Consider the following 11,881-nt stretch of genomic DNA (forward strand, 5'->3'; position numbering starts at 1 on the left):
ATGAACTCCAAGCCCTACAAAGGACCTAGCCAGAGTACCGGGCATGCAGTATCATGTGTTTTACTGAGACATGGCTGCAGGATCTTATCCCCGACCCCAGCGTCTCTCTGCCGGGCTTTTTAACCATACGAGCAGACAGAGATTTAAAGAGGAGCGGCAAATGTAAAGGAGGTGGACTGGCAGTACTTGTGAACAACAGATGGTGTAATCCAGGACATGTTACTGTGAAGTGTCATCTCTGCAGTCCAGATATTGAACTGTTGGCAGTAAGTTTTTGTCCATATTATTTACCCAGAGAGTTCACCAGTGTTATTTTGGTAACAGTTTACGTTCCACCTTCCGCTGTTGCTGACACTGCATGTGATGCCATCAGCTCAGTTGTTGCTAAGCTACAGACACAAAACCCCAATGCTTTTGTGGCAATTTCTGGTGATTTTAACCATGCTTCACTCTCTGCTACACTTCCAACGTTTCAACAATTTGTCAGCTGCTCTACCAGAGAAAACAAAACATTGGATTTGTTTTATGCAAATGTCAAGGACTCATACATCTCTACAGCACAACCTCCTCTAGGCAAATCAGATCACAATCTTGTTTTTCTCTGGTCGAAATATAAGCCCCTTGTTCAGAGACAACCTGTAATAAAGAGGACTGTGAGAAAATGGTCACAGGAAGCTGAAGAAGCTCTGCAAGGTTGCGTTGAGGCTACAGACTGGGACCATGTGCCAGCCACATGGAGAGGACATCAATGCCATGACTGAGTGTGTAACCGACTATATAAACTTCTGTGTGGATAACATCATCCCCACCAGAACCGTGAGATGCTTCCCCAATAACAAACCTTGGATCACCAGTGACCTGAAGGACCTGCTTAACAAGAAAAAAAGAGCCTTCAGAGAGGGAGACATAGAATTGTTGAGGATTATACAGAAGCAACTTAAAGTCAAGATAAGAGACAGCAAGGAGGTGTACAAGAAGAAGCTGGAGAGCAAGCTCCAGCAAAACAATATCAGAGATGTGTGGACAGGGATGAAGAAGATCACAGGCTTCAAGCAGAAGGATGATCAGACCGATGGAGGTCTGGACAGAGCCAATGAACTGAACACATTCTTCAATAGGTTCAGTTCAGAAACAATCTTCGCATCCTCCTCTCCTGCTCACAGCCAAACAGACATCCCACCCTCCTTTGACCCACAGGACCCACAGCTGTCCAGTAACACCTCACATTTTTTTATCTTCCACCTCAGCCCTAGACCCTTCTGCTTCTACATATTTGCCTTCAACCATATCAGAAGATGCTGATGCTTCTTTTGCTTCCCCCTTCCACCTGTGTGTCTCAAGAAGTCAGGTGAAGAGACAACTGGAGAGACTGAATAGGAATAAGGCTGCAGGTCCAGATCATGTCAGCCCTAGAGTCCTGAAGGCCTGTGCAGAGCAGCTCTGTGGGATTCTGCAGCACCTCTTCAACCTTAGCCTGGCCCAGAAGAAGGTTCCGGTGTTGTGGAAGACCTCCTGTCTTGTTCCGGTACCAAAGAAAACTCACCCATCAGTCCTCAATGACTATAGACCTGTTGCCCTGACATCTCACATCATGAAGGTCCTAGAGAGACTCCTGTTGGCCCACCTGAGTAAGCAAACAGTAACCATCAGGACCCCCTTCAGTTTGCTTATCGCTGTGGAGTTGGAGTTGAAGATGCCATCATATACCTGCTTCAACAAACCCACTGTCATCTGGACAAAACCAGCAGCACTGTGAGGATCATGTTCTTTGATTTCTCCAGTACATTTAATACAATCCAACCTGATTTGCTTTGTCAGAAATTCCAGAAGACTCAGGTGGAGGCCTCAACAATCTCCTGGATCAAAGACTACCTGACAAACAGACCACAGTTTGTGAGACTGAAGGGTTGTGAGTCTAACCAGGTAGTCAGCAGCTCAGGAGCACCACAGGGGACTGTACTCTCACCATTCCTTTTCACTCTGTACACCTCAGACTTCCAGTACAAGACAGACTCCTGTCATCTGCAGAAATACTCGGATGATTCTGCAGTCGTGGGGTGGATCAGAGATGGACAAGAAGCTGAGTACAGGAAGGTGGTGGACCGCTTTGTGGCATGGTGTGGAAACAATCATCTCATTTTGAACGTGACTAAAACAAAGGAGATGATTTTAGATTTTAAGAGAAACAGGAATAAGTCAAAAACTATTTCTATCATGGGAGAAGAAGTGGAGGTGGTGGAGGAGTATAAATACCTCGGTGTTCACCTGGACAATAGACTAGAGTGGAGATGCATCTGTGAAGCCATCTACAAGAAGGGACAGAGCAGACTGTACTTCTTGAGGAAGCTTAGGTCCTTTGGTGTTTGCAGCAAGATGCTGCATATCTTCTATAAGTCTGTTGTGGAGAGTGTGATCTCTTCTACCATCATCTGCTGGGGAAGCAGCATCAGAGCCAGGGACTTAAAAAAACTCAACAAGCTGATAAAAAAGGCTGGCTCTGTTCTGGGGACTCCTCTGGAACCTCTGGAGATCATTGTGGAAAGAAGGATTCTTCATAAAATGAAGAACATTATGGAGAACTCTGAGCATCCTCTTCATGAGACTGTCCTACAACAACATAGTGTCTTCAGTCAGAGGCTTCTTCAGATCTGCTGTAAGACGGAGCGCTACAGGAGATCCTTCCTGCCCACAGCCTGCAGCGTCTTCAACTGCGCTTTGAAGAAACCTACATAATATGAGCTACAATAACATTTAATTTCCCTTTGGGATGAAGAAAATATTTTTGAACTGAATTGAATATTACTGAATAATGAGTCCATCTATATGTACTTTAATCTCAGTTTAAATACACCTGTTCTCTGAAGACTTTAGATGTGTATTACAGAACATTAAAACAAGTTTATGGAACAGTAGCAAGAAGAAAGCAATTGATTAAAGAAATCCATTATAGTCCAGTATAGTATAGTTGAGATTTACCACAAGCAATGCAGACGGCAGAGCGCTGCAAGATGGAGGTGGTGGCAACATTGTCCTGGGTGGATGCCTTTCTTCAGCAGGGAAAAGCAAAGTGGTCAGAGGTGATGGGGAGATGGATGGAGCAAACTTTAGGGCTATACTGGAAAGAAAGTCTTTAGAGGCTGCAGAAGACTTGAGACTGGGGTGGATGTTCACCTTCCAGCAGGACGACAACCAGTCGGAGCTAAAATTTGAATGGTTTGGATCAAAATTAATAAATAAATTAATTAGCTAGTTAAGCGGAGATCTAAATCCAGCTGAGAATCTTTGGTAACACTTGGAAATTATGTTCTCTTTCAAGATTTTCATTTGTAGTAAATGTGAAAACCTCAAGTCATTTTTGTTCCACTTCACAATTATTTGCAATGTTTTTATCAGCTTTTCACCCACATGCTCAATAAAATACATGTGCTGTGTTTGTTCCCTGATAAAATGTGACATAGAATCAATACTGAGCCTGTTCGTCTAGCATTGTGCCTTGAGGTGACATTTGTTATGAATTGGCATTACTTCGTTTATACTATTGACTTTATATTTCTATTTTAGATTTAAACTTGATGCGTTTGTGCTATTCTATCCCCACGTCTTCCGTATATGGTCGCAGGGAAGACCATGCCATCTCCATGCAGAAAGATGGGATTAGAACCCAGGACCTTATTGCTGTAAGGCAACTGTACTACCAATTGCGTCACCCTGCAGCCTTGATGCCGTCATAGACGATCAAGAACTGTTCAAGCAGAGACCCGTTAGAGTATTAAAATCCTTCATCTTTTTGTCCGAGGTTCTTTTTTGAAATATATATTTATATTGGTTACAACCAAAAACCTCATCTCTCGCCTACCAGTCAGAAACAAACCCGCCCGTGTCGTGACGTAAACATGGGGAGGGGCCGCGCCGTTTTTCAGGCTTGTGATTGGCTAGTGTAGAAACGTCACGATTGAAGCCGCTGTCAACTGTTCTTTTCTGAGAAAACAGGAGTTTCTTTTCCGCTAAAAGAAAGCATGGCTAACAGGTAAGCGTTCAATTCAAACCAGCATTTTTTTTTTGTTTTTATCCTTTGGTTATCTACTAAAACATTTTGAGAAACCACCCTTTTATAAAGGCTTGTGAATTCGACAGGGTTTAATGTAAACATATTATAAAGCTGTAAGATGACACTTCTTGTTTTAATACACGTATTTCTTTTTTTTCCTTTAAGATATCTTTCTGGTTGTGACTAACGGCGGCTCTAAACCACAAAAACAGTTTTAGAGCTGTAAATATGTGGATATGTCATGCAGGCTGGTGTTGTGGACATGGCTGCTGCAGGGTCTGGTGCTGATTAGTGGGTGGATTTATACATCACGGCAAACAACACATGGTTGATTTTATAGTTTCTGCTGCCATTTTCAGAGTTAAACAAAGAACAGAGAAGTTTTTGTGCCACTTCCTGTTATTTGGTTCTTACTCACCATCTGCAGATCTTACATTACAGTAAGGGTGTGGCTTTAATCTACAAGTGTTCATCTACTATTTCTAAAAGAAACAAAGCAGAAGTCAGGATCTGAAAGTTTTAATATCAGGTTATAAGACTACAAAAAGTAATGCATGAGTTTTTCCACCCGTGTTTTCCACTCTGTCATTGCTTTTTTAAACAAAACAGCAGCACAAAATTCTCAGAAACATACAGGATTGACTGTAAAAGGAGTAGATTGAATCATCTGCTGAATAATAAAACTAAAAAACCCAACCCTCTTTATCAGTGAAAATAATAAACCATTCAGTAATAGCTCTGAGGTTACAACACACTGCAGAAAACATTGCCTCTATCTTTATTACCAGGGTGTAGTAGAAGCTGTAGAGGAATAAATGATCTAGGAAGTTGCTTTTTTATCCAAGTTTTTTTTAACTGAAAGAAAAAGGGAGGAATTTGACACCACTGTCACTAAAGGTGAACCCCACCCGTACACCTGTTGTGACAAACATGAAAACTGAAACTACAATACCTTGCAAATGTATCCATACCCCTTGAACATTTCTTAAGTTGCAGCCTCAAAAATCAGTGTATTTTATTTATATTAAAGTACTGCATAATACCTGCTCTGCTCTGCCTCCAACATGTTTTCTTCCAGGATTGCTCTGTATTAAGTGTCATCCATCTTACCATTATCTCTGCTCAACTGACCTTTCCCTGCTAAAGAAAAGGATTCCCACAGAGTGATGCTGCCACCACTGGGTTTCATGATGGAGATGATGTTTACTTTTAGTTCCCCTCCACACACAGTGTCTTGCATTTAACCCACAAAGTTCAAATTTGGTCTCATCAGACCAGAGCATCTTCTTCCACAGGTTTGCTGTGTTCCCTGCACGGACAACATACCTTATGGCTTTCTTTCTTCTTGCTACTCTTCCATAAAGTTCAGATTTGAGGAGTGCATGTCTAACAGTTGTCCCATTGACATGGTATCGCCCCTAGTAAGCTGTGGATCCCTGCAGCTCCTCCAGAGTTACAATGGGCCTCTTGGCTGCCTGTCTGATTAATGTTCTTCTTGCCCACCCTTTCAGTATAGGTGGAGGGCCATTTCTTGGTAGGTTTGCAGCTATGCCATACTCTTTCCATTTCTGGATAAAGAACAGTGATCCATGAGATTTTCATAGATACAGTTTTACAACCAAGCTCTACTTTAAACTTCAACACATCTTGGTCCCTGACCTGTCTGCTGTGTCCCTTGGTCTTCATGGTGTTGCTTGTTCAATTAAGTTCTCAAAAAGAATCTGAGAGGCCTTCACTAAGATTAAATCACTCATGGATTGACTCTGATTATTAAATACGTGATTACTGAGTCTTCATTTAAGTTCACACCTCTTGATATTCTCATAAAGCATCAGGTGATTCGTATCTTTTATGTGGAAGAAACATCAGGTAAAGAAAACCTTTCATGAACACGCCCCGGAGAGAAACATCCTGTATCACACCTTTCAGGTTTTTATTTAAAAAAATCTTGGAAAAGCTGGTGTCATTTTCCTTATGGTTCCCAAATGTGTGATACCTTGAGTTGGTTCCACATCATAAAACACATTTATGCTGTTGGTTGTAATGTGAAAAAATGTAGCAAGAATACTTTTGCAAGGCACTATATAATCTCTAAATAAAAAAAAAAAAGGTGAGAAAAGGTGCGCTGCTAACCCAGGTCGGAGGTTAGTCTATGTCTCTTGGTGTCTTGTTAGAGTAGAAGATGAGTTAACAGATCAGGGCCTCTTGACCAAAACAACGAGAAGTTACAAACGGGAGAAATGTGCTTCCTCTGTAAGGTTGGTATGGCTTTGCCTGCAAGATGGAGCTCAGAGCTGAGCCCCTGCTCCTCCATATTGAAAGGAATCAGTTGAGGAAGTTCAAGCATTTGATCAGGATGCCTTCTTGAAGCCCACTACCACCTAAAGGTTTTCTGGGCACAATCAACTGTGCTGATTCCCTGGGCTAGACTGAGAACTCACTGAAGGAACTGTAAATCCCTTTTTCCATGGGAACCTCTTTGTAGAGTGTTTTGCTTGGGAGAGTGTCTTTGAACTCTGACCTTTATGTTTTCTGCTCTCCTCGCTGATCTGTTTTAGTTTCTGCTGCAACACCTGTGCTGTATCAAGTAATTTACCCCCGTTGGACATAAAGCAAAAATGATCTTTAAATCCAATTAAAATCTCCTTAAGTAATAAAACAATTGCAATGAGGCAAATACTCTGGTAATATGAGGGCTAAGTCATATATTCTATCTTTTTGCAACCATAAAAATATCTGATGGAGCTCAACCTTCTCTCTAATTTGGAAAGAACAGAAACTGACTCTTGAAACATGCTGTTAATTTTGCTTGCTTCTGCAGCTCATGATTCATTAGTTTCTTTTTGCTTTTTCCACAGTGGACAGGCTAACCGGGAGCTGACCGAGGTGCTAAATCAACTCTGGCACCTGGATAGTAACCGTCTAAAGCCCGGGACTGATTACAGAATCTCCCTTCAAGTCAGTCCTATAAAGCACTTAGGGATGAATATATGTAAACCCACCTGGAAGAGAAGTTAGATTAGCTTCAAAAGAAGCGTAATATCAGCTCAGCAACAGAAAATAAATGCATAAGGAGAATTGAAACCTAATTCTAGTGTTGGAAAACTAAACAAGTAAAAATGTTGTTTTTTTTTTTTTTTTGCTCAAGCAACCTGAATGTTTAGATTTTGCGGCAGAAAGTTGTTAACAGCTGTGGATTCCTAATTTCATAGTGTCACTGATATGTACCTGTTGTTTTTTTGTTTTTTTTTTCAATCATAAGAAAATCCCCAACTAGTATGTGTACGTGGGCCCCATATGAATTTTGCTAATTCTGGATGGATACTAAGATATCCTCTTCTCACAATGGGCTTCTTGTATGGGAACCACTATAGTTGACTAAATCCAACCTATACCAGTTTGATGTCCTCTGTACAGGATTTAGCTGGGTCTCAAATTGGTATAAGAAAAAAAAAAGTTGTCCTCCATCAAACTTCTATAAGCAATTAACCTGGAGTCATTGTGTCACATTTGGGCTCCATTGTTCAAACCATTTTATACCCATATGAGGCCCACGTGTTGTTTGCTGGGGCGAATACCTCAATTGTGATGATAAGAATTAGGAACAAACAATACATCCAAAAAATCTGCAAAAACTGTACCCATATTAATTGGTAAACGTCATAGTGTTGGTGTTTGATTTGTTGTTTAAGGAAAAATAAATGGTTGTAACTAGCTTTGTGTGAGATATTGATATCGGCCCAAATCTGCATATCGGTGCATCCCTAGACACTTCCCACAAGGACAACTCAAAAAGAGCTAGTTAATTAGAGATAGTGATATTTGCACATACTATATATATATATCATATATATGCATATGTTCCTACCTTTCATAGGCTGTGAAAAAATAACCACTCTGCTGACGTTGCTTCTCTGCTTCAGTTAAACTCCACACAATCCTGTGCTGCAACTCTATCACACATAACATTGGTTATTTATATCAGCCTAGTTTTACTTATGGGACCGATACCGATATTTAATAATAAAAAAAAAGTCATCTGATACCGGCGTTAATGCAGATATATCATGCATCCCTAGTAATGACAATATTCCTGCTCTGTTTGCTTGCCTCTATTCTGTTTGACTTTCAGGGGAAGGCGGGTTATGTGGCTCCGGGCAGTAACTCCGCCAAAGATCTGGCCAAAGCTCCTCTCTTTGCGTACGTGAATGAAGAAAAACTAAAGAACATTAAGACGTATGCTCGTAAGTATCATGTTAATGAGGTTCTCTGTCATCATTTCCATTTTATTACTACTATTACTACTATTTTATTCCTGGTTTTCTAGAATCTTGTTTTTATCACATCTGATTTTGCTTTTGAATGCAGATTTTATCAGCTTGCTGGACAACTACGAGATGTCTACAGGCGTGTCAGAGACAGTCACGTCTGAGGAGCTTCAAGAGAATCGGCTCTTTATTGATGCCATCATGGAGACTGAGGTCATGAAGGTACAACAGCTTTAGAAATGTAATGTTGAGAACACATGTAGACATTACAAAGGGGTTCAAAATGAGAATGATAGATGATAAACACAGACGGATTCCTGACGGACTTATAGATATGTGACCAGTTATTTCATATAGGCTCCCATTTCCAATAATAATTGTATTATTTTTCTGTCTGGTGCCAAACACAGTTGAACTGGATGTTTTACTATGATCCCTGGCTGAAGGCAAGCCGATAACCAGACCCACCAGAGTGTGTGTGACTGTTCTTTTCAATTTTGATTGCAAGCAGTGCCCTGCAAAAGTATTCATAACCATTTGAAATTATTTGTCACATGACAAACACATGGGTTTTATAACTGCAGAATATATTTTTAAAAAGTGGATATCTGAGTAAACACGTTGGTTTTAACACCTTTCGAAATAATCATTCTTCATTTTTTCTAGTACACACTGCACTAAATATCAGTTTCTCTAAAAAAGAATAATGAATTTTGTTTGATTTTTCAACTCATAGTGTGCTCACAAATATCTGGTAAAGAAAGGCCAGTCGCCTGCAGACCTGGGAAAGTTCAAGAGACAGCTGTATGACACGTGGTTCCGGCTCTACCACAGAGACAGGAGTGGAGGGTGAGTGTTGCTCTGACAGCAGGGGGCGCTACTACAAAGGAGAAGCTTAGGGGGCAAAACATTTGCATGTTTATCAACTGAACAACTGGCAATATAGGTTTACATATTATCTGTTCTCATTTTCTTGGATAAATTGCATATAGGGTGTCTGTTCCTGAACAATGCAAAGTTTTAGATAAAGGAGAAATTACTTCAGAAATATATAATTCAGTTAGGGCAGAAACAAATACACTTTTTTTTTCTTTCAGGGAGGATTCTTGTGGCTTTGAGCACGTTTTTGTTGGAGAGACCAAACATGGCAAGGAGATCATGGGTCTGCACAACTGGGTGCAGTTCTACCTGCAAGAGAAGCACGGCCATGTGGATTACAAAGGCTACAAAGCCAGGGACAAAAAAAACACAGTAAGAACATCATGCATGTTTCCAGCTCAGTTAGGAAAAGTGTGGAATTTGATTGGAGCATTTTTCAGGGCAGGATAAATATGGAAACAAGAGTATAGGAAACATTGTTTGTATTTACAGAATTATGCCCTGTGGCATCATCAGTCTATCTGTTTTTCCACCCATTTGTGTTTTCCACTTTCCATGTTTTTAATCTATTCATTTTGCCATCCACTAATTTGGTTTTTAGATTTTGTAATAATGTTTGAAAAGATTGGTCCAAAACAGAATAAAAGCTCTGCTAATTTAAGTTTAGAATTTGGTAACGGAAAATATCTTGGACAACTGATCATGCATTATTTTGATCAGTGTAAAAACTGGAAATCTGGAATATTTCCAGTTTTTACCTGCATTAAATCATATTATTCTTGTTTGTGTGTTTTAGCCTGATGAGGATGACCATGTTCTGAACCTGCAGTTCAGTTGGAAAGGTCTGGTAAAGCCTGTCGGCAGCAGCTTCATCGGCATCAGCCCAGAATTTGAGGTCGCTCTGTTCACCATCATCTTCCTCATGTCGTCTGAGAAGATGACTTCAGTGGTGGTGAAAGTGGACGAGTACATGCTGGAGCTGGTGGTCTGTCGTCATGGCAGCTCTATTGGTACATCCTACCCTAAACTGCTCAGCAGCAACAACAGGGATTTGTAGTCTTACAGCCATCCTGAAGGAAATACTGTCATATTTCACTCTAATCATTAAACAAAGAGTCAGTTGTTTTATTTACACTAAAGGTCCTGCTTTAAATCTCTCTTAGCCAGATGTTGACTGATAAAGGTGGATTAATGTTAATTAATCAGATATGCTGCCACCTATTACAGGATATGTACATGTATTTGTTACAAAATAGATATTCCTCTCATTTGTGCTCAACTTGTAAGAATATTTAAGCCAGAACGGTTAGTTTTTGAAATACATTTTTTTGCAAAGAGATTTTGAATTTAATCTACATTTGTCTGGCAGATAATTTCATTTGAAGTATTTTAGAAAATAATGTAAGTGGATTATTTACTACTTGTTAAATCAACAAAAGCTAATTTCATTGTATAAATTTTATCGTGATTTGGCACCTGTGACTGAAGCATTCTTTGTTTTGATTTATTGAAATACTCATTTATTCTTTCTACATACACACTTGATGGGTTTTGAAGAACAGGGCGGACTGGGTTCCATCAGTTTTCACTGGTAGAAACAAAGTCATAAGCCTCATTCCACAGCTTCTAAAGAAAATAATACCCAGCTTTAGAAAACAAGGTTTAATGAAGTAGTTAGTGGCTTTCAGCAGTAGATGGGTTTTTAATGTAGCCAGCAGTGAATCCGGACCTTAATCTTACATAAACTATACATTTACAGGGGTTGGACAATGAAACTGAAACACCTGTCATTTTAGTGTGGGAGGTTTCATGGCTAAATTGGACCAGCCTGGTAGCCAGTCTTCATTGATTGCACATTGCACCAGTAAGAGCAGAGTGTGAAGGTTCAATTAGCAGGGTAAGAGCACAGTTTTGCTCAAAATATTGAAATGCACACAACATTATGGATGACATACCAGAGTTCAAAAGAGGACAAATTGTTGGCGCACGTCTTGCTGGCGCATCTGTGACCAAGACAGCAAGTCTTTGTGATGTATCAAGAGCCACGGTATCCAGGGTAATGTGAGCATACCACCAAGAAGGACGAACCACATCCAACAGGATTAACTGTGGACGCAAGAGGAAGCTGTCTGAAAGGGATGTTTGGGTGCTAACCCGGATTGTATCCAAAAAACATAAAACCACAGCTGCCCAAATCACGGCAGAATTAAATGTGCACCTCAACTCCTGTTTCCACCAGAACTGTCTGTCGGGAGCTCCACAGGGTCAATATACACGGCCAGGCTGCTATAGCCAAACCTTTGGTCACTCATGCCAATGCCAAACGTTGGTTTTAATGGTGCAAGGAGCACAAATCTTGGGCTGTGGACAATGTGAAACATGTATTGTTCTCTGATGAGTCCACCTTTACTGTTTTCCCCACATCTGGGAGAGTTACGGTGTGGAGAAGCCCCAAAGAAGCGTACCACCCAGACTGTTGCATGCCCACAGTGAAGCATGGGGGTGGATCAGTGATGGTTTGGGCTGCCATATCATGGCATTCCCTTGGCCCAATACTTGTGCTAGATGGACGCGTCACTGCCAAGAACTACCGGACCATTCTTGAGGACCATGTGCATCCAATGGTTCAAACATTGTATCCTGAAGGTGGTGCCGTGTATCAGGATGACAATGCACCAATACACAC

General features: G+C 40.7%; 1 protein-coding gene across 1 annotated transcript; it reads left to right on the forward strand.

Annotated features, from left to right (window-relative positions):
• Nucleotides 1-3,885: 3,885 nt before the first annotated feature.
• On the forward strand, nucleotides 3,886-10,677 carry si:dkey-222f8.3 (Poly(U)-specific endoribonuclease-C-like). The gene is made up of 7 exons (XM_047367055.1): nucleotides 3,886-4,027; nucleotides 6,907-7,006; nucleotides 8,181-8,292; nucleotides 8,417-8,538; nucleotides 9,053-9,165; nucleotides 9,414-9,567; nucleotides 9,992-10,677. Exons 1-7 carry the CDS (start codon nucleotides 4,017-4,019, stop codon nucleotides 10,250-10,252), a joined length of 873 nt encoding a protein of 290 aa, XP_047223011.1. The 5' UTR covers nucleotides 3,886-4,016; the 3' UTR covers nucleotides 10,253-10,677.
• The last annotated feature ends 1,204 nt before the right edge of the window (nucleotides 10,678-11,881 follow it).

The sequence above is a fragment of the Girardinichthys multiradiatus genome, chromosome 6 (assembly GCF_021462225.1).
Source record: "Girardinichthys multiradiatus isolate DD_20200921_A chromosome 6, DD_fGirMul_XY1, whole genome shotgun sequence".
NCBI classification, from domain to species: Eukaryota; Metazoa; Chordata; class Actinopteri; order Cyprinodontiformes; family Goodeidae; genus Girardinichthys; species Girardinichthys multiradiatus.

Coding starts and splice junctions, on each gene's coding strand:
- si:dkey-222f8.3 (XM_047367055.1), top strand. Junction 7,007..8,180: donor ATTACAGAATCTCCCTTCAA/GTCAGTCCTATA, acceptor TTTGACTTTCAG/GGGAAGGCGGGTTATGTGGC. Junction 9,166..9,413: donor CACAGAGACAGGAGTGGAGG/GTGAGTGTTGCT, acceptor TTTTTCTTTCAG/GGAGGATTCTTGTGGCTTTG.